The 21,841-nt window shown below is 48.6% G+C and overlaps 2 protein-coding genes across 7 annotated transcripts in view; one reads left to right on the top strand and one right to left on the bottom strand.

Moving 5' to 3' along the window:
- Nucleotides 1-1,716: 1,716 nt before the first annotated feature.
- Nucleotides 1,717-13,477, bottom strand: TTC19 (tetratricopeptide repeat domain 19). Its single transcript, XM_028707592.2, has 10 exons — nucleotides 13,300-13,477; nucleotides 11,603-11,709; nucleotides 10,382-10,492; nucleotides 9,819-9,857; nucleotides 9,283-9,339; nucleotides 8,156-8,217; nucleotides 6,708-6,802; nucleotides 5,575-5,729; nucleotides 4,670-4,832; nucleotides 1,717-2,187 (listed from the first exon to the last, which is right to left on the bottom strand). The coding sequence occupies exons 1-10, from the start codon at nucleotides 13,475-13,477 to the stop codon at nucleotides 2,018-2,020; spliced, it is 1,137 nt and encodes a 378-aa protein (XP_028563425.2). The 3' UTR covers nucleotides 1,717-2,017.
- Nucleotides 13,475-21,841, top strand: part of ZSWIM7 (zinc finger SWIM-type containing 7) — a 72,411-nt gene continuing 64,044 nt past the window's right edge. The window contains exons 1-4 of one of the 6 annotated variants that reach the window (XM_077919785.1): nucleotides 13,524-13,612; nucleotides 17,535-17,775; nucleotides 18,173-18,280; nucleotides 21,548-21,569. In XM_077919785.1, coding sequence (XP_077775911.1) covers nucleotides 18,205-18,280; nucleotides 21,548-21,569 — 98 coding nt within the window. In that variant the 5' untranslated portion in view covers nucleotides 13,524-13,612; nucleotides 17,535-17,775; nucleotides 18,173-18,204. Of the gene's footprint in view, nucleotides 13,613-17,004; nucleotides 17,106-17,534; nucleotides 17,776-18,153; nucleotides 18,295-21,547; nucleotides 21,737-21,841 lie in introns of those variants that run through there. The other 5 variants (XM_028707606.2, XM_028707604.2, XR_003703836.2 and 2 more) reach the window with 5 other exon arrangements.

The following is a 21,841-nucleotide window of genomic DNA, read 5'->3' on the forward strand; positions in this document are numbered from 1 at the left end:
TACCGCTCTGGCGGGAAGGTAAACGGTGTTTCTGTGTGCTGCTCTGGTTTGCCAGAAGTGGCTTAGTCATGCTGGCCACATGACCCGGAAGCTATACACCAGCTCCCTCGGCCAATAAAGCGAGATGAGCGCCGCAACCCCAGAGTCGGCCACGACTGGACCTAATGTTCAGGGGTCCCTTTACCTTTACAGCAAGCAAGACCTGGGTTGCAACAGCAGCAACTCTCCCAGCAAGTGAGATCTGGAGACATCAGTGCCTCCTGAATGGAGACAGTGTTCCTGGGAGCCACCGGCAGCTTCATCCTCTGTGGATTTGTCTCCAGGAACTAGGATCCTGCAGCCCTGCAGCTGCTCCTGGACTCCCAGGACGGTTGGGGGGAGTTGCGAGTCCAGTGATGTGTTGCACACCCAATGGGTCAAGTTGGCTTCCCTTGCATGGGCCAGAAGAGGGACGGCAACTGGACTTCTGCAACTCTTCCCTGCAGCCCACTGCATGGGCCGCATCCTGCCCCCTAATCTCTCCCCCGACACACTATGTAGCACATCCTCTTGGCTCCCAGTCATGCCCAATGCTCCCCAGTACACGTTAATAGGGACGCGGGTGGCGCTGTGGTCTAAACCACAGAGCCTAGGGCTTGCCAATCAGAAGGTTGGCGGTTCGAATCCCCGCGACGGGGTGAGCTCCCGTTGCTCGGTCCCTGCTCCTGCCCACCTAGCAGTTCGAAAGAGCATCAAAGTGCAAGTAGATAAATAGGTACCACTCCAGCGGGAAGGTAAACGGCGTTTCCGTGCACTGCTCTGCTTCGCTAGTCCTGCTGGCCACATGACCCGGAAGCTGTACGCCGGCTCCCTCGGCCAATAAAGCGAAATGAGCGCCGCAACCCGAGTCGTCCGCGACTGGGTCGAATGGTCAGGGGTCCCTTTACCTTTACCACACACGTTGCCCTGTTTGCAAAAGGGACTGTCTTGTCGCCCTGCTTCCCTGGGGGTGCTTCTCCCCTGTAGCTCTATGTTTAGGGGAGTCCTGAAGTCTGGCCAGCAGGAAGGCCCCTGTTGTGGAGGGCTGGTCAGGAGAGGCAGACAACCCAAAACAAGATTCTTCCGTCCTAAGCGCTGCCCCAGTCCTCACCACCAGATGGGGAAGAGCAGAGGCAAAGGAAGAGAGAGCAGAAGCTGGCTTGTGACAGAGTTGGACCCAGGGGTCCATCTACACCAGTACTGCTGGCACTGACTGGCAGCATCTCGCCAGGTCTAAGGCAGCCCTACCTGGAGCTGCTGGGAAATGTACCCAGGACCTAAGAAAAGCATGCTGGATCAGGCCAATGGTCTGCCTAGCTCAGCATCCTGTTCTCACTGTGGCTGATTAGATGCCATTAACAGGACACCAGCAAACAGGATTTGAGTGCAAGAGAGCCCTCTCCCCTCCTGCAGAAACATTTCTGCTTCGTGCCGCCAAAGGAACTGTGTGTCCCTTTCCCAGGAGTTGAACTGGCTCCCACCAGCTCCTCTGAACCGCTGGGGTCGGGGAAGGAGGAGGAAGAAACAGAAAGGGAAGCAAATTCTCCCATTCCGCCACACACTTATTTCTTTTTCCCCAGGGCCCTTCACCCCGATTAAACACCCCCCCTGCAGCAGGCCAGTGCCAGCCCTCTTAAATCCTCAGAGTAAATGTTGTCAACTCTCTTCTTTCTTTCTTTTTAAAGATCCACCCTTAAGAAGCTGCAGTCATCTTTATTCAGTTTTGGGATGCAAAGCGTAGCTTTTCGTCTCCTTTCCCAGCCAAGAGATTTACGGAGACGCCTGCCCGCATCGTATATTTCGATGGCACAACCTCACCCCAGCCTCCTGGGGTCTCTGACCCACCGACCCCTCTTGACCTTTTTACCAGGGATGCTTCATGGGGTCGCCTTGGGTTTCCCGCAACACATCTGTCCTTGCCGCGCAATGGGAGACGCTGGGCTTCTGAGGGTTTTGCGGCCGACGCTTGCGCCACCCTCTCCCTCCTGCGCCGCCTCCATCACTTCTGTTCTCCTCCTGAGGAACTGGCCGTAGAGACTGGCCCCTTCCTCTGCCGCCTGGCAAGCTCGGCCAGCTCTTTCCGGATGTGTCTGACGGAAGCCCCGTCTCCAGCTGCCTCTGCCTTCTGCAGGGCCTCTCTGTAGACAGCTTTCGCCGATGAATACTCTTCTGCATTTTGTGGGAGAGAAGGGGGGGACGGACGGACAGGGAAGCAAATGAGGTAAGTACCCACGTGACAGAAACACAATTTTCTCCTATGATGCAATTGATGTACATAGCGCTTCACAAAGTCTGCCGGAAACAGGCAACTGGGGACTGGAAGATGTGATTTTGGTTGCAGATACAGTGGATGCTCAGGTTGCGAACGTGATCTGTGTGGGATGCACGTTCGCAACCCGCAGCGTTCGCAACCCATGTCTGCACACGCGCAGGTTGCAATTTGGCGCATCTGTGCATGCGCAACCGCCAAAACCCGGAAGTAACCCATTCCAGTACTTCCGGGTTTCGGCAGTCCGTAACCCGAAAAAATGCAACCTGAAGCAGCTGTAACCCGAGGTATGACTGAACTAAGCTGCACCGACAGAATCCTAGTACAGAGGTATCTCTGGTTACCAACGGAATCCGTTCCGGAGGTCTGTTCATAACCAGAAGCTGCTTGCAACATGAGCTAACGGCGCCTCCCGCTGCACAATTTCTGCTCGCATCCTGGGGCAAAGTTCGCAACCAGGAGAGGCTACTTCCGGGTTAGAGGAGTTCGTAACCCGGAGCGTGCGCAACCAGAGGCATGCACCACCGGAGGTAGCACTGTGTCCAGGTCAAGGGAAGTCATGGTCCCGCTCAATTCTGCCTTGGTCGGACCACACCTGGAATGCTCTGTCCAATTCTGGGCACCACAATTTAAGAAGGATGTTGACAAGCTGGAAGGTGTGCAGAGGAGGGAGACTAAGGCGATAAAGGATCTGGAAACTAAGCCTTACAAGAAACGCTTGAAGGAGCTGGGTACGTTTAGCCTGGAGAAAAGGAGACTGAGAGGAGAGAACGACAGCCATCTTCAAATACGTGAAGGACTGTCCCATAGAAGATTGAGCAAACTTGTTTTCTCCTGCTCTGGTGAGGAGGACTCAAACCAGTGGATTCGAGCGACAAGAAGGGAGATTCTGACTAATTATCAGGAAAACACTTTATGAAAGTAAGAGCTGTTCCACAGTGGAACTGACGTCCCCCTTGGAAGGTGGTGGACTCTCCTTCAATGGAGGTTTTTAAGCAGAAGTTGGATGGCCATCTGTCATGGATGCTTTAGCTGAAATACTTTATTGTCACTTGTACAACTTGTATACAGTGAGATTACACAACTCAGCTCTCTTAGTCTTAATTCCCCTCGTTTACTGACACACACACACCAAACCCGAAAGTCAGTTGCCCTGTTGTTATCTTTTCATTCAGCAGCCTAACAGCCCACGGATAGAAGCTGTTCTTTACCCTGTTGGTGCGACTAATCATGCTTCTATATCTTCTGCCTGAGGGCAGGAGATCAAGAAATTGCTTGAGGTTGAGTTTTTCTTAGGTCCTGGGTACACTTCCCAGCAGCTCCAGGTAGGGCTGCCTTAGAAGACCTGGCGAGATGCTGCCAGTCAGTGCCTGCAAGTAGTTGAGATTCCTGCACCGCAGAGGGTTGGACTACAGGACCCTTAGGCTCCCTTCAACTCTACAATTCCACGGTTAACAATGCAAGGATGTTAATACAGGCATCCTCCTTGACCAAAAGAGCAGAGAGGAGTTACTTGAGGGAAACTGGAAGCAGGGCAGAGTAGCCTAGGAAGCTGACTTCAGAACATGAGAAGAGCCTGCTAGATCTTGTCCTCTCGGTGGTCACCCAGATGCCCATTGCGGGAAACCCGCAAGCAGGGCTGGAGCTCAGCAGCCCTCTCCCCTCCTACAGTTTCCAGCAAGTGATATTCAGAAGCCTTGTTGCCTCCAACTAGGGGGGCAGAGCCTGCCCATCCTGGCTAGTAGCCATCAATAGCTTTCTCCTCCTCCGCAAATTTGTCCCGTGCTTTCTTAAAGCCATCCAAGTTGGCAGCCATCGCTTCCTCCAGTGGGAGGGAGCTCCACAGTTTCAACTTAATGTGCTGCCCAAATAAGAACTTCCTCTTTATCTGCCTTGGGAAACAGGCGGGCTAGAAATACAGTGGTGCCTCGCAAGACGAAATTAATCCGTTCCGCGAGTCTCTTCGTCTTGCGGTTTTTTCGTCTTGCGAAGCACGGCTATTAGCGGCTTTAAGAAAAAGGAAACAAACTCGCAAGAACTCGCAAGACGTTTCATCTTGCGAAGCAAGCCCATAGGGAAATTCGTCTTGCGGAACGACTCAAAAAAATGGAAAACTCTTTCGTCTAGCGAGTTTTTCGTCTTGCGAGGCATTCGTCTTGCGGGGCACCACTAATGAAACAACAACACAGTATTTTATATATTTGTACTAAGTTTTCTTGTTTGGATACTAGTCGTTGACCATAATAGACCGAGAGGACTATTTGGGAGGTTGGGGAGGTGGGGGACAATTGTCCTTGTTTTTGATGGCAGCTCTCCAGTTAAATGCCCATTCCACCCCGCCTGCTGTCCTTCAACCCCCCACCCCAACATCTTACAACCCACCTTTGTGCATGAGAATCCCAGCAAAGTTGTTCAACACAACATAGGTCTCTGGGTGCTCTGTCTGCTGGGCCAGCTCCGACGCCCTCCTTACTCGCACGTAGGCATCTTCGTAGAGGCCCTGGGCATCCAGAGCCGTCGCCAAATCGTTCATCAGAACCACCGTCTGTGTCGGGGGGGGGGGGAAAGGAGCGGGAGAGACGATCTCTCATCAAAAGGAATCCATCCTCGACTAGCCTTGCCTTGTCTATCTAGCAAGACCATGATCTGCTCTGAGAACATCTAAAGGGCGACCAGAGGCCCCTTTCAGCAGCGAATCTGCTCACACCAGGGGTGGGGAACCTCAGGCCAGCTAGGGGCCGAGTGTGGCCCCCCCAGGCCTCTCGACTGCGGCCCTCGCCAGTCCTGCTCCACTTCTTTTCTGACTGGCAGCTGTTCTCCTGGGTGAGGAATATCCAGCAAGGATCCCACCAGCTGATAACTTGCAGTTTATGGTTTCTTTAAACTGGAGGTGTTGGGAATCAAAACTGGGAGTTCCCCAAATGCATTGCAGAGGCTCTTTCCCGGCATAGCTGTCAACTTACAGATTTGAAAATAAGGGGCCAGCAGCCTCGAAAATAAGGGATCAGCAGCCAAAATAAGGGATTTTCCGGGCACAGGTATGTTCAACTTCTGAGCCCCTCCGAGCCAAAGGCAGAAAGCCCAGCCAGCAGCCAAACGAAGCCTCATCAATAAGGGACAGCAGCGGGACATAGCGCTGGGTTAAGGGACTGTCCTGCCAAATAAGGGACACTTGACAGCTATGTTTCCCGGAGCTACGGTCTCGACTCTTAGCTTTGTTTGCGGAGAAAGTTTGGTGTTCTCCACTCCCGAAACATAACTGCTCCGCTCACATGCTGTGCCCTCACCTGGGGGTGTGTCTCCCCTTGAACCTCCATGGAGATCTGCAGGGCTCTCTCGTACATCTTCTGGGCCGCGGGTGCCTGGCTGTGCGCCAGGAGGTAGCGGGCGTACGAGTCGAGGGTCATCCCCAGGAGCAGACGGGTGTTGGATTTCTCTTCCTCTGTGGGGAACAGGAGGGGGAAAGAGAGTGGCGATGAGAGCCAGTGGGGTGTACTGGGGGGGGGGGAAGGCAAATTTTGGAGGTGGGGACGCACATTTCTGAATTCGTGTGTCAGTATTGGGTTCAAATCATGCAAGGATAAACCTCGGGCGACCTCTGGGCTGCCCTCTCTTCCTCTGCCCTGACTTAGGGTTGTTGGAAAGGAAATAGGAGAGGAATTGTGAACACCAACCCGAGTTCCTGAGTTTGATAACGGGGGGTACTACATTTGGTTTTTTTATTTACAGTGGTACCTCGGGTTAAGAACTTAATTTGTTCCGGAGGTCCGTTCTTAACCTGTAACTGTTCTTAACCTGAAGCACCACTTTAGCTAATGGGGCCTCCCGCCACCGCCGCATGATTTCTGTTCTCATCCTGAAGCAAAGTTCTTAACCCGAGGTACTATTTCTGGGTTAGCGGAGTCTGTAACCTGAAGCGTCTGTAACCTGAAGTGTCTGCAACCCGAGGTACCACTGTATTTAGGGAATGGGATCGTGATAGAGGTGTTTGAAACTATGCACAAGGCTTTCCCAGACTTGGGTCTCCAGCTGTTTTTGGACTACAGTTCCCATCATCCCTGACCGCCGCTTGGGATGATGGGAGTTGTAGTCCAAAAACAGCTGGAGACCCAGGTTTGGGAAACCCTGATGTAGAACATCATCTACGCTAGCTGGCAGCAGCTCTCTAGAGCAGGCATCCCCAAACTCAGCCCTCCTGCTGTTTTGGGACTACAATTCCCATCATCCCTGACCACTGGTCCTGTTAGCTAGAGATGATGGGAGTTGTGGTCCCAAAACAGCTGGAGGGCCGCGTTTGGGGATGCCTGCTCTAGAGTTTCAGGCGGGGGAACATCCCCAGCCCTACTGGGAGATGCCATCAGGGACTGGACCCCCAGGGACCTTCTGCATTCAAAGCGGGTGTTCTGCCTTCCCACCATACCTGGCAACTCATCAACAGGGATGTCCTTTTGTTTTGCGACCTTCTCCTCCAGGGTCAGAATGCAGAACTCGTAGCCAGCCAGGGCCAACTTGTCCCTAAACCAGAAAAATAAAGTAAGTTGGGAGAAGGATACCATCATAATCCAAAAATGGGGAGCTGCATTGTGTTTTCTTACTGCTAAGCTGCTTGGGAGGAAGGTGTGTTTTCAGGGCTGCATTACTTAAATCGGTTAAATGAAACTTTATCTGTATATTCCATAAAACAACTGAAATATCCTCTATAAGACTCACTTTTTCCCTCCTAAAAAGTAAGGGGAAATGTGTCTTATGGGGCGAATGCAGGCTGCGCAGCTATCCCAGAAGCCAGAACAGCAAGAGGGATTGCTGCTTTCACTGCGTAGCGATCCCTCTTGCTGTTCTGGCTTCTGAGATTCAGAATATTTTTTTTCTTGTTTTCCTCCTCCAAAAACTAGGTGCGTCTTGTGGTCTGGTGCGTCTTATAGAGCGAAAAATACGCCAACAACCTGTAGAGCCCGTGTGGTGCAGCGCTCAGAGTATCGGACTAGGACCCAGGAGAGATCTGGGTTCAAATCTAGCCATGAAGCTCGCTGAGTGACCTTTGGCCTGTCACTCCCTCTCAGCCTCCCCACCTCGCAGGGTTGTTGTGAGGATTAAATGGGGAGGAGGCAAACCATGCACGCCACACCTTGGGCTCCTTAGAGGAAAAGGTTTGGTTTAATGCACTAACAAACCAATAAAATAAAAAATACAGTGGTACCTCACAAGACGAATGCCTCGCAAGACAAAAAACTCGCTAGAGTTTTTTGAGCTGCTTCGCAAGACGATTTTCCCTATGGGCTTGCTTCGCAAGACGGAAACGTCTTGCAAGTTTGTTTCCTTTTTCTTAACACCGTTAATACAGTTGCGACTTGACTTCGAGGAGCAACTCATAGAACGCGGTGTGGTAGCCTTTTTTGAGGTTTTTTAAGCTTTTTGAGGTTTTTGAAGCTTTTCCAAAACTTTCCCGACACCGTGCTTCGCAAGACGAAAAAAATCGCAAGACGACAAAACTCACGGAACGAATTAATTTCGTCTTACGAGGCACCACTGTAAACTGGCCAATGAGATACCTCAATTCATTCGGCAGGTCAGTGATAATGGGCTGTCTCCAGCTAAGATTTGCTCTTGAGTAGACCCAGCGTTTCAGGGTGCGGACATACCCAGCCCTACCTGCAGCTGCCTGGAATTTAACCTGGAAATTATTCGTGCAAGGCAGGGACTGTATCACTGAGCTGTGTCCCCTTTCCCCTGCATGGGAACAGGGAACAGCTACTGAAATTTCAGAGGCCATGATGGAAGTATGCTAAGACAGGGGTGGGGAGCTGGATGCATCTGGTGCGGCAAAACCCGACTGCCCCCCCCCACTTTCCCCTGGACAGTAAAACTTACTCATTCCGTGCTGCATAGATGCTGGTCAGCTTGAGGGAGATCTCTATGATGGCGTTGTCATCCTGGAGAAGGGATAGGAAGGTTGCAGGAGATTAGCCAGCTAAGATTGCTGTTTACCCCACTGCTAAGACCACAGGGATGCCTAGGGCTTGCTGATCAGAAGGTCGGCGGTTCGAATCCCCGTGACGGGGTGAGTTCCCGTTGCTCGGTCCCAGCTCCTGCCAACCTAGCAGTTCGAAAGCGCGTCAAAGTGCAAGTAGATAAATAGGTACCCCTCCAGTGGGAAGGTAAACAGCGTTTCCGTGCGCTGCTCTGGTTTGCCAGAAGTGGCTTAGTCATGCTGACCACATGACCTGGAAGCTGTATGCCGGCTCCTTTGGCCAATAAAGTGAGATGAGCGCCACAACCCCAGAGTCGGTCACGACTGGACCTAATGGTCAGGGGTCCCTTTAGGGGAAAAGCCTGCTGGATCAAGCCAATGACCATTTACTCCAGCATCCTGTTCCCACAGTGGCCAACCAGATGCCTGTGGCAAACCAGGAAACGGGGTTCAAGCACAAGAGCAACACTCTCCCTTCCTGTGGCTTCCAGCAACTGCCTCCAACCGCAGAGGCAGAGCAAACCCATCAGAGCTAGCAGTCATCAATATTAATCCCTCCATGAAGGGCCTAATCCTGCCTCCTGCGTTCCATAGTTTAATTCTGCCCTGCATGAAGAAGTACTTCCTTGCCACTATGCTCCACCATCCAAAAACTGATCAGCCCTCTCTCTCCCTGGTCCAATGTCCCCTCTCCCAACACATCAGGATGTGGTGCTCCAGGAATTGCATGGGCAGAAGTTAGATCAGGATAGCACCTTCTTCGCTTAGCCTTTCCTCACCAGGTGCAACTATCAGCTCACCTGGCCCAGTACCATTATGTTCCTACGTTGTTGTAAGCTCTGTGGTCTTTCTTGGTAAGGCAGCTATATAAATCTTTTAAATAAAATGGAAGTTTATTAAAAATCTGCAATTTAGCTTTCTCCCCCTCCAATTCCACCAAAACTACTACAAAGTTCTGTCTTGCTTATTACACATTTCTAGAATCCAGACACCTGGGATTAGATCAGGATGGGAGAAAAATCCTTACTTGCTTCATGTCCCCTGCCAGTAAGTAGCTCATGGCTGCCTTGAAAAGTTTTTCTGCCTGAAATGAGAGGACAAAAGGAGGAAATGGTCAGAAGAGCCGAGAGATAGGGAAAGAGCTGGAATCAGTTCATGTCTAAAGGTGAACCTACACAATTTGCAGTTTCCATAACAGAGAACCAGAACACCTCTGTCCCTTAAAATTTGCACTTCTCTGAACCTTGCAACGCAGTTATCTGGCTAGGTAATGTGTTTTAAAAAAACAATAGTAAAGTGTGCATAAGAATATACTTATTTGTGAAAACAGTATCCAAAACTCCATTATAGTAGGGGGAAATTACTTTGCAAATATGTGTACATTAGGCAAAAAAGCATACAAAAATCTACATTCGGATTTTAAAAATTGCACTAAAATTCTGCTGAATTTTCACAAGGGCTTGAAAATAAACACAGATTCACCCATCCCAGGAACAACCAGGGTCTTAAGGGAGCGCTCCCTGTTGTGTAGGCAACAGGGGTTGGCCTCTTGAACTTACTTACGTGATCCAGCTGACCCCTCATGAAAGCCAAATTCGCCATCTGCAACAGACAAAAAAACGGAGCTGCTTAGATGTTTTAAGAGGAAAAATTGTTCTTTTGCTCTGCTTCCATCAGTGGAGATCTCAACCATATGAAAAACAAGGAGGACTAGAAAGTTGTGCACGTTTGATTCTGTGGAATGAAAGCTGCTGCTCAATGTTGCACTCCAGAACAATTTATACACATTATCCAGCTATGTATTACGGAGATTCTTCCTCATATTTTCCAATTTAACACAATGGGTAGCCGTATTTTCACCCACCAGTGTGTATGTGAGTGTTGCCGCATCAAACTGTTTTTATACGATTGTCCTTTAATTTGTCCTATGTGCAAATGTTTTACACATTTTTAACCCATACAACTGCATCTTCGCTGCATCGTACATCACTCTGGGATGCCTCACAGGAAGCGAATCATAACAATCACAATGATAATGATAAGATGTTGTGCTGTGATCTCAGGACAGACGTTCCTCCGATTCAGTGTGACTTCCTTGCAGGATTTTAAGCAGCTCCTGGACTCACCGTGTCGTAGGTATAAATAATTGCTTGCTTGTTGTCCGACTGGTGCGAGAGCCTGGCAGCTTCGTGAAGGAGCCTCTCCGCCTCTTCCAACTCTCCTTTCATGATGCTCAGCTGGGGGCAAAAACAGAGAAAGCCAGGTTTAAACCATCAAGTGAAGACCGCTAATACAATACCCTGCTTGCAGAATTTGCACTGGCCGCCAATCGGCTACCTAGCCAAGTTCAAGATATTGCTAAAGGTAAAGGGACCCCTGACCATTAGGTCCAGTCGTGGCCGACTCTGGGGTTGTGGCGCTCATCTCACTTTATTGGCCGAGGGAGCCGGCGTACAGCTTCCGGGTCATGTGGCCAGCATGACTAAGCCGCTTCTGGCAAACCAGAGCAGCGCACAGAAACGCCGTTTACCTTCCCGCCAGAGCGGTACCTATTTATCTACTTGCACTTTGATGTGCTTTCGAACTGCTAGGTTGGCAGGAGCAGGGACCGAGCAACGGGAGCTCACCCCGTCGCGGGGATTCGAACCGCCGACCTTCTGTTCAGCAAGCCCTAGGCTCTGTGATTTAACCCACAGTGCCACCCGCGTCCCTAAGGTATTGGTACTAAGACATAAAAGCCCTAAGCAGCTCAAAACTGGTCTACATGTGAGGCCACACCAGCATGGTGTAGTGGTTAGAGTGTTGGACGAAGACCTGGGAGACCAGGGTTCGAATCCCCACTCAGCCATGAAGCTCCCTGGGTGACTTTGGGCCAATCACTGCCTCTCAGCCTAACCTACCTCACAGGGTTGTTGTGGGATAAAATGGGGAGGAGGAGGGAAGAGTAGACGCCACTTTGAGCTGCTTGGAGGAAAGCTGGGATATTGATGCAATAATGTAACAAAACAATAAATTAATTAATGGAATGCATTGCTCTCTGGGCATCAGAAAACTTTCTGATGGAAACAGGACATTAGTGCCGGAAAATCTTTCCCAAACATCCAAATCACTGAGGAATACCGCTGCTCGCTATGCTGTGTCAGGTACAATTTGAAGTATTAGATACCATGAGGAGCTGACTCACCGCAGGTTAGGAGAGTCATTGGTCTAGCTAACCTGGTGCCCCTTGCTGGGGTTCAAAGCCTCCATGCTTTGAACCCCAACAGCTGTCAGCCCCAGCCAGCGAGGCCAATGGGTTGACTCCCACCACCCCACTGCGATTAAGTTCCCATGTCCCAGAACCTCACCTTGGCCTTCTTTAGCAAAAGAATGATGGTGTCTTCTTCCTTCGCCTCGCTCTGCCCTTCTGCTGAATCCTTCTCTTTCTCAGCTTCGCGGGAGAAAAGGGAAAAGGCTGGAAACCGGAAGGGGGAGATGGGAGTTTAGAAAGCCTGTTCAGGGTGGACCCCGAGGGCAGGTGTGCCCCTTGACCATCATCTCACAGGGTGGACCGTTTCAGCAGGAGCCAGAGTGGCTCGTGAGGGGATGACAGCTGTTGCAATCTCTGAACAGTCATCAAGGGCATTCGTAAGTATTATTATTATTTTATTATTTATTTATTAATTTTGTATATGGCCCTATACCTATAAATCTTTGGGTGGTTCACAACACAAAATCACAATATAAAAAACACAAAATTGATAATTTAAAACAAAAACAACCCAATAACCCCCCTTCCATTACAATAATAGTTACTGATGTTTATATCAGTAACAACTAATAGTGAGCCCTTAATACGACTACTAATCATTCGAAACAAAATTTAAATAAATTCCTTCCAGTAGCACCTTAGAGACCAACAAGTTTGTTATTGGTATGAGCTTTCATGTGCATGCACATGAAAGCTCATACCAATAACAAACTTAGTTGGTCTCTAAGGTGCTGCTGGAAGGAATTATTATTATTATTATTTTGTTTTGACTACGGCAGACCAACACGGCTGCCTACCTGTAACTACAGTGGTACCTCGGGTTACATACACTTCAGGTTACATGTGCTTCAGGTTACAGAAATACTACCTTGGGTTAAGAACTTTGCTTCAGGATGAGAACAGAAATCGTGCTCCCGCGGCGTGGCAGCAGCAGGAGGTCCCATTAGCTAAAGTGGTGCTTCGGGTTAAGAACAGACCTCTGGAACGAATTAAATACTTAACCCGAAGTACCACTGTAATCTAATTGCCTGCATAACAGAAACATAAAAGAGGAAGGGTTTATTGAATTTATACCCTGCCCTTCCACCCCACGCAGCTCAGGGCAGCAAAGAGAGATACAATTTTTAAAAACAAATAAAAACATCCTAAATGAGGCCACAACACTCTGAAAACAGTATCGATTGAAAACATCTAAAACCAGTTACAGTGAAATACATTCTAAAAAGCTATTATAATGTGTTTCTGTCCAATGATCTAAAAGTGAAAGAATGATTAGTAGTACAGTGGTACCTCGGGTTAAGTACTTAATTCGTTCTGGAGGTCCGTTCTTAACCTGAAACTGTTCTTAACCTGAAGCACCACTTTAGCTAATGGGGCCTCCCGCTGCTACTGCGCCGCCGGAGCCCGATTTCTGTTCTCATCCTGAAGCAAAGTTCTTAACCCGAGGTACTATTTCTGGGTTAGCGGAGTTTGTAACCTGAAGCGTCTGTAACCCGAGGTACCACTGTACATCTCTGCACAACTGTCACCTGATTTGTGGTCACAACTTTTTATATGGCTTTTAATTATATGGATTTTATGGGCTGCAGTCGCTATAAACTGCTCTGACACATGCACATAAATAACCATTGCTCTTGCTCTTAATAAATCCCCTTTTAGCAGCTCAGACTGCCTAAGCCTGGCAACATTCTGGGACATCAACTTTCCCCTCCTTGCCCTTATTTAAATACTGCCTGCGCAAACCCCGCCCACAAGCGGAAGCCACGCCCCCGTCTCTGGCCACGCCCCCGGCACCTGATAGGCCGAGGCCTCCCGCCAAGCTAGCGGCTCCCGCGGCTGCCGTCAGGCGCTTCCCTCCTCCGTCTCCGCTGCGGCCGGCCCTCGCCTGCGCCAGGCTGCGCCGTCCCAAGGCCGCCGCGGCCGCCGCCATTCTCAGGCCCCTCCGAGGCAGCAGCGCCACACACAGCGACATGGCCCTTTAAGAAGAGGAGGGTGACCTTGACGTCGTCGATGCCCAGGCACGTGATAAGGGGTTCTGCAACGTCATTTCCGCTCTTGTTTATAGACGTATTTTGAGCAGAGAGGTATACTTTCGGCAGCTTCCGGGGTGAGTTTACAGCTTTTTTCCACCCTCAGCTCCCTCGCGGGGAAAATGTGTCCAAGTCATATAAACCCTTAAAAATTTCATAAGTCTGATTTCAGCTTCTGGGGGGTGGAAGGGGAAGGAGCCATATCGAGAAGTTTCTTCTCCATCCAATTGTCTTCGTTCTCCATTCCGCTGTTCGTATTCCTATGGTCCCCTCTCGTCCCCAGAGTCTGTGGAACTCTTCTCGCTTGCTGATTGGCTCTTAAAGTCCACGTGGCTTGCCTTGATTCCGCGCGCGCTTTTGATTTTTCCTCGTAACTCTTGCCGGGGAATCTGGCGCCACGTGACTGAGCTTGGCCTCTCTGAGCGGCGCATGCGCCTTTTGCCCCTGCCGGGAGGGGGGAATGTCTCCGTTGCCAGGCAACGGTGTGGGTTCAGTCCTGAACTCACTAGCGCCACCTCTCTGTTTTTATACTTAAATCTCATAGTAACCAGTTTCCGAAAGAATCAGGCTTATCAGCAGCTTCCTTACAAAAAAAACCAACCACCTAAATTTGATGCACACAGGCAACCTTGTTGTTAAATTTCCAGCATATTCTTGAAAGGATAATAACCGAATAAGCTGTTTAAGGAAATATATGACGTGTGTGTGTGTGTGTGTGTGTGTGTGCCATCTCCAACTGCTCAAAAGATTCCATCAGTGGTCTCTCTGAAAAATATTACACATCACTTGGGAAGTTGTTGTTGTTGTTTAGTCGTTTAGTCGTGTCAGACTCTTCGTGACCCCATGGACCAGAGCACACCAGGCACCTCTGTCGAAAGCTGTACTGGGATGCAATCTCAAAAATGATAGAATGATCTCGATACGAATCCAAGGCAGACCTTTTAACATCACAGTAATCCAAGTTTATGCCCCAACTACTGGTGCTGAAGAAACTGAAATTGACCAATTCTATGAAGACTTACAACACCTTATAGAAGTGACACCAAAGAAGGATGTTCTTCTCATTATAGGGGATTGGAATGCTAAAGTAGGGAATCAAGAGATAAAAGGAACAACTGGCAAGTTTGGCCTTGGAGATCAAAACGAAGCAGGGCAAAGGCTAATAGAGTTCTGCCAAGAGAACAAGCTGGTCATCACAAACACTCTTTTCCAACAACACAAGAGACGACTCTACACATGGACATCACCAGATGGGCAGCATCGAAATCAGATTGATTATATTCTCTGCAGCCAAAGATGGAGAAGCTCTATACAGTCAGCAAAAACAAGACCTGGAGCTGACTGTGGCTCAGATCATCAGCTTCTTATAGCAAAATTCAAGCTTAAACTGAAGAAAGTAGGAAAAACCACTGGGCCGGTAAGATACAATCTAAGTCAAATCCCTTATGAATACACAGTGGAAGTGAGGAACAGGTTTAAGGATTTAGATTTGGTGGACAGAGTGCCTGAAGAACTATGGATGGAGGCTCGTAACATTGTACAGGAGGCAGCAACGAAAACCATCCCAATGAAAAGGAAATGCAAGAAAGCAAAGTGGCTGTCCAACGAGGCCTTACAAATAGCGGAGGAGAGAAGGCAAGCAAAATGCGAGGGAGATAGTGAAAGATACAGGAAATTGAATGCAGATTTTCAAAGAATAGCAAGGAGAGACAAGAAGGCCTTCTTAAACGAGCAATGCAAACAAATAGAGGAAAACAACAGAATGGGAAGAACCAGAGATCTGTTCAAGAAAATTGGAGATATGAAAGGAACATTTCGTACAAAGATCACTTGGGAAGACAGATGACCTAATACCAGTGTTACTGGAAGAAGCAAAGTTCACCAGTGTTGAAGCAATGATTCTTCAACATCAACTTCGTTGGACTGGTCATGTTGTGCAGATGCCTGATGATCGTCTTCTAAAGTAACTACTTTATTCCAAACCTAAAAATGGAAAGCGTAATGCTGGTGGTCAACAAAAGAGGTTTAAAGACTGTCTCAAGGCAAATCTAAAAAAATGTAGTATAAACACTGACAACTGGGAAACGCTAGCCTGTGGGTGCTCCAGTTGGAGAACAGCCTTTACCAAAGGTGTCATGGGCTTTGAAGACACTCAACCTCAGGACGCAAGGGAGAAATGTGCTAGGAGGAAGGCACGCTTGGCAAATCCACACCGTGATCAACTCCTGCCCGGAAACCCATGTCCCCACTGTGGAAGGACGTGCGGGTCCAGAATTGGCCTCCACAGTCACCTACGGACTCATTGTTAATCTCATCTGATGATCAGAAGTTCGGCAGTTCGAATCCCCGCGATGGGGTGAGCTCCCATTGTTCAGTCCTTGCTCCTGCCAACCTAGCAGTTTGAAAGCACGTCAAAGTGCAAGTAGATAAATAGGTACAGCTCCGGCGGGAAGGTAAACAGCATTTTCTTGTGCTGCTCTGGTTCACCATGCTGGCCACTTGACCCAGAAGCTATCTGCGGACAAACGCCGGCTCCCTCAGCCAGTAAAGCGAGATGAGCGCTGCAACCTCAGAGCTGTTTGCGACTGGACCTAACAGTCAGGGGTCCCTTTAACTTAAAGCCATAAACACTAGAAATTTGACTGTTTAATTTTTTTTAAACCCATTGAAAAAAGAGCGTGAGTTCCCTGTGTAGACTTCCATTATAGAACTGAGACAAAGAAACAGAAGAATGAAATAAAACTGGAGTTTTGAGTAGGTGCTGATGAATGAATTAAAAATACCAAATTTTGCACTAACACAATGTGATAATTTGTACAGTTGATAGTAAGCACAACTGCTAAGTTGCAAGTAGTGCTACTTTAAAGCTGCAGATATCAGGTGGTATTGAATGTTTGCCACGCTCCGACTTAAATCCATGTATTTTAATGGGCTTACTTTGAGTATGACTTAGTTAAGTACCACCCGTATTTCATGAGGTTGATACCTCAAGTTTCTATAATGGCAAATGATAGATAGATATCCTCTGATTTAACACTTTGTAGTTGTGTAATTAACTTTAGAGTCTGCTTTCGTAGATTTTCACGGGTACAGGAATGCAGGTTTTGGTGTCCTCGGGTATCTTCCCGTGTAAAAGTTGGGGTGTCTAGGCGATGTTTCGACGAGGTCTCACTCGTCATCTTCAGGCTGGTGCTTTCGGCTTCTTGTTACTGGAACAGAGCTCTGTTCCAGTAACAAGAAGCCGAAAGCACCAGCCTGAAGATGACGAGTGAGACCTCGTCGAAACGTCGCCTAGACACCCCAACTTTTACACGGGAAGATACCCGAGGACACCAAAACCTGCAACTTTAGAGTCTGTCTCTATTCCTATTTCTCTTGCTAGTACTGTTTTATGCTAGTACATTTTTTGTTGTTTCATCATTTTTTGGAACAGGCGCATAATATCAAGATAAAATTTATATGTTAACAGGCGTCATTTGCTGCATATCTCAAAACATGCATAGGTGACACCCATGTTGCTATAAGGCAGAGAGGACAACTGTTCCAAAACCTTTCCCAGAGAAATCTGAGGTGAAACTGCTGGATTGTTGTTGTTGTTCCATCCCTTTGCTCCATGCACACACACAGGATGGGATCATTCCAGATTTTGGCACGTTTTGCGGCTTTCAAGGATATTACCTCTGTCTCCACTTCGGGCTCCATCTGTCTTTAGCTGACCAGCGAGGAAGAGCGGGTGGGGGGAGCCTTGCGCCAGACCTCTGTCTGTTCATCTCAAATATTTATATCCCTAGAGGTCAGAATCCCAGGATCTCCAACCTTCCCTCCTGCCAGAATTATAGCTCTCTCTTTGCCAAACATGCAATGCATTTAAATAAGCAAGAGTGATCTCTGGGGCAGGAGGAAATTGTCTCTTCTCTCCCCCTTCCACCTTTTCTTTTAAAAGAAGCTTGACAAAATTACAAAATTACACTGACGTTATCTCTCTCTGGCTACCTTCAGATACATCCCAGTTCACTCTCTTACCTTCCCATCCTGTCTTGAATGGCACCTCTCCACCCCCAGACACTTGAGGGGGGGGCTTTGGAAGTGGGGGAAGAGAGAGCGACCCTCCAGATTTTGCAAGCAGCCCTTCCAAGCCAGCTCCTGGAAGTCCCAAAATGGTTGGGAGTCCCAGAGGTAGTGCCATGGATGAAACTGGCAGAATGCCACTCCAACTCTTAAGTTCTGTGGTTCTCCAGAGGTAATTTGGGGTTGTGTCAACTTATGATTTGACCTCTTTCATCCTAGCCGATCTAATGTGCGGGCAGAGCTGATCCATGGATCCTCACATTCGGGATGGAGGAATACCTTATGTTATTTTATTTATTTTAGCTTATTTTTTACCCTTCGGGTCCTAGAGGCTCCGAAGTAGAAGGTGACGCTTAGTCAATGTTTGCGGGGTTTCAAATTCCCCCGGCGTTATGAAGATATCTGAGAGGCCTTCGCTTTTAATGAAAAATAAACGAAACAGGAGATTTATTAAGGATAAATAAATAGGACCCTCTCTCTCTCCCCCGCCCTCCCCTCTTCTGGGAAATGAAACTCACTTTGTTATCCTTTAATAACAACCTTGTGTGTGTGTTTGTTTTTCCACCCAGAGAAAAAACTGCCCGCCTCATACATTCTCCTGATGGGTGCCACTCTGCCAGCCTTAGCGGAAGAACTGTTGAGAGAGATAGAAAAGGCTTTTTGCGAGACATCTCACGGTAGGTGGAGGAAGGTATTTGCATCATAGAATTATAGAGTTCGAAGGGACTCCCCAGGGACATCTAGTCCAACCGCTGCAATGCTGGAATCACAGCTAAAGAATCCCTGACAGATGGCTATCCAACCTCTGCTTAAAAGCCTCTAAGGAAGGGGAGTTCACCAGCTTTCCAGATAGTGGTCCGTTCTATTGTTAAGGGTCTCTTACTGTCAGAAAGTTCCCCCTGATGTTTACTCAGAATCTATTTTCTTGTCATTTGAATTCATCGCTTCGGGTCCTACCCTCTGGAGCGAAAGAAAACAAGATGGCTGCATATTCCACATGACAGCCCTTCAGATATTTGAAGATGGCTCTCACGTCACCTCTCAGTCTTCTCTCCTCCAGGCAAACCTTATTATTATTATTGTTATTATTAGTATTATTTGTATTCCATTGGCTCCCAGTACGTTTCCGAGCATAATTCAAAGTGTTGGTGCTGACCTTTAAAGCCCTAAACGGCCTCGGTCCTGTATACCTGAAGGAGCGTCTCCACCCGCATCGTTCTGCCCGGACACTGAGGTCCAGTGACGAGGGCCTTCTGGCGGTTCCCTCATTGCGAGAAGCAAAGCTACAGGGAATCAGGCAGAGGGCCTTCTCGGTGGTGGCGCCCGCCCTGTGGAACGCCCTCCCACCAGATGACAAAGGAATAAACAACTATCTGACATTTAGAAGACATCTGAAGGCAGCCCTGTTCAGGGAAGTTTTTAATGTGTGACTTTTTAATGTATTTTTAATCGTTGTTGGAAGCTGCCCAGAGTGGCCGGGGAGACCCAGCCAGATGGGCGGGGTACCAATAATAAATTATTATTATTATTATTATTGTTATTGTTGTTATTGTTATTGTTATTGTTATTTGTATACCACCCTTCATCTGAAAAACACAAAATGCAAAATAAAAACAAGAACAAGAACAAAACAAACCAATTGCCCCCTCTTCCCACAAACACATTTAGAAGGTTCCAGTTACAGATAGGTAGCCGTGTTGGTCTGCCATAGTCAAAACAAAAAAAATTCCTTCCAGTAGCACCTTAAAGACCAACTAAGTTAGTTCTTGGTATAAGCTTTCATGTGCATGCACACTTCTTCAGATACACACTCATACCAAGAACTAACTTAGTTGGTCTTTAAGGTGCTACTGGAAGGAATTTTTTTTTGTTTTGACATTTAGAAGGATTTAGGATGTTAATCAGCCCAAGGCCTGGTTGAAGAAGGTTTTCGTCTGACACCTAAAGGTGTATAATGAAGGTGCCAGGTGAGCCTCGCTGGGGAGAGCATTCCACAAACGGGGAGCCACCACGTCCTCGTGTTGCCCCCCTCCAGACGTTTCGTGGAGCAGGATGCACATGAAGAAGGGCCTCAGAAGATGATCTCACGGTCCGGGGCTGTTCATATGGGGAGAGGAGGTCCTTGAGGCATTGTAGTCCTGAGCCATTTAAAGCTTTATAGGTCAAAACGAGCACTTTGAATTGGGCCCAGAAACCAAATGGCAGCCACAGCAGTCAGGCCAGTAGCAGTGTAATATGCTCAAACCGTCTTGCCCCATTGCTGAATTCTGCACCAGCTGAAGTTTCTGAACCATCTTCAGAGGCAGCCGTATGCATAATGCATTGCAGTCCTCTAGCCTAGAGATTACCAGAGCATAGGCAACAGAGGTTAGGCTGTCCCTGTCCAAATAGGGGGGCCGCTGAGCCACCAGCTGAAGCTGCTGGGAGATGCTCCACACCATGGAGCCTCAAACAATAGCAAAGGACCCAGAATTACCCCCAAGCAACGTACCCACTCCTTCAGAGTGTAGCCCAGGGGTCGGCAAGGCTTACTGGGCCAGATCACTCCCGCGGAGATCTTCCGTGGGCCGGACCAGTGCAGTGCCACGCCGGAAATTGCATCTGCACATGCCCAGACACCGAAAATTGCACCTGCACAGAAGCAATTTTTGGCATCTGGGCATGCGCAGAAGCAATTTCCAGAGCCGTGGAAGAGAGCCCCCACGCTGCGCTGCACCAGTTTAGGGCAGCGCACAGGGACTCGCCAGGCGGTGGCTCGATTCGGGGGTGGCTCATGGGCTGGTTAAACCACCTTTGTGGTCCGCTTCTGGCCCATGGGCCTTAGGTTGCCTTCCCTTGGTGTAGCCCCATCAAGATCAGGCAACCTCCCTTCCCTCTGGTCTAACAGTGCCTCTGTCTTATCTGGATGGAGCTTTGTGGGCTTTGTGTGTCTTATCTGGATTGAGTTTGTGGGCTGCCATCGCCTCTCCCACTCCTCCTCACCAGCAGAGAGTGCCAAAGCCCTGCCAACCATGCAGATATTCTAAGCAGCGGCGCAGATCAGGCTTGAGTCAGAATCCTCCCCGCTCCCCCCTCAGCCTTGGCCGGTTGTCGAGACAGGCGTGGAAGTATTATTGTCCTCCGCATAGCAGATTAGGGAGCTATTTCGATAACCCACACAGAACGATTCCCCACCCCCAATATCTAGAGTTTCTCTTAATCCTCCGTGGTGCCTGCTGACCCAGAGAGCCTGTTTAATGACGTTTATATTTGGGCTTGGGCTGAAACCCAAACCCCATTCCTGCTAGGACTAGTGGTGCCTGCCACCCCCAGTGGTTTGCCTTGCTCCGGGAGCGCAATATGGTTTGCACGGAAACCTCTGCTGAAGTGGAGTAGAATGCAAACAGCTTTGTGCTGCCTGGAGCAAGGCGTGCGCCAGGAAAGCAACGAACGGGGCAGGCGGGCACAGTTTATTGGGAACAGCCTCGTGGGCCAAATTGGGACTCTTCCTTTTGGCTCCTTCCCGTGGGCCAGAGGTTCTACACCCCTGATCTAAAAATGTGTGGCACAAGAGGAAAAAGGAACTGGAGGGATGAGGGGAAAGCAAGCGCAAGCATTGGGAGGACCTGTATGGACAAGTACAAAAACCAGTTATAAATTAAATATTTCATCAGGGATCCCGACGTAGTTTTCAGTAATGGAAACTGAGCTTGCCTGTTGTTTTTTTTGCACCAAAATCCACTCCTGGTTCCCCTCCGGCTACCCCAGCCTTCTTCATTTTAGCAGCCTTGATTTAGGAAGGTGGGTAAAACTTCATTGCTGTGGCTGTTGTTAAACAACCAGCCAGAAGCGTTTGCAGATCTGCGCAGAGATTTTATAAGAGTTCCTAATTGACATTCTGTGCCCTTCCCAGTGCCTTGCTGTGGGCCAAAATTAACGTTGCCTTTTCTCCTTCTTTTTTCCAGTTCCTGATGATCTCCTCCTGGCGTGAGTAGTTGCTAAGGGGCTTTCGTTTGTGGCCCTAACATAATGTAAACAGTTAAAAATACTTAACGTTCACACAGCAAAATAATGTATACAGGAGGGAGCTTGCATAAAATGGCATGCATCCATGAAAATCATATGCAAAACGCAAGATCTGGGATGTTGCAATGGTAGGTTTTGTTTACAAGGGTAAACGAAATATTGCAAATAAGAATTTTAGAATAAAATATATAAATGCATTGCAATAGGGGACATTGCTCGCGAAAATGTTTGTA

Source organism: Podarcis muralis, chromosome 15, assembly GCF_964188315.1.
Source record: "Podarcis muralis chromosome 15, rPodMur119.hap1.1, whole genome shotgun sequence".
NCBI classification, from domain to species: domain Eukaryota; kingdom Metazoa; phylum Chordata; class Lepidosauria; order Squamata; family Lacertidae; genus Podarcis; species Podarcis muralis.

Coding starts and splice junctions, on each gene's coding strand:
- TTC19 (XM_028707592.2), bottom strand. CDS start 13,477: ATGTCGCTGTGTGTGGCGCTGCTGCCTCGGAGGGGCCTGAGAATGGCG. Junction 9,858..10,381: donor TTATTTATACCTACGACACG/GTGAGTCCAGGA, acceptor TGTCTGTTGCAG/ATGGCGAATTTGGCTTTCAT. Junction 5,730..6,707: donor CCCTGTTGATGAGTTGCCAG/GTATGGTGGGAA, acceptor TGTTCCCCACAG/AGGAAGAGAAATCCAACACC.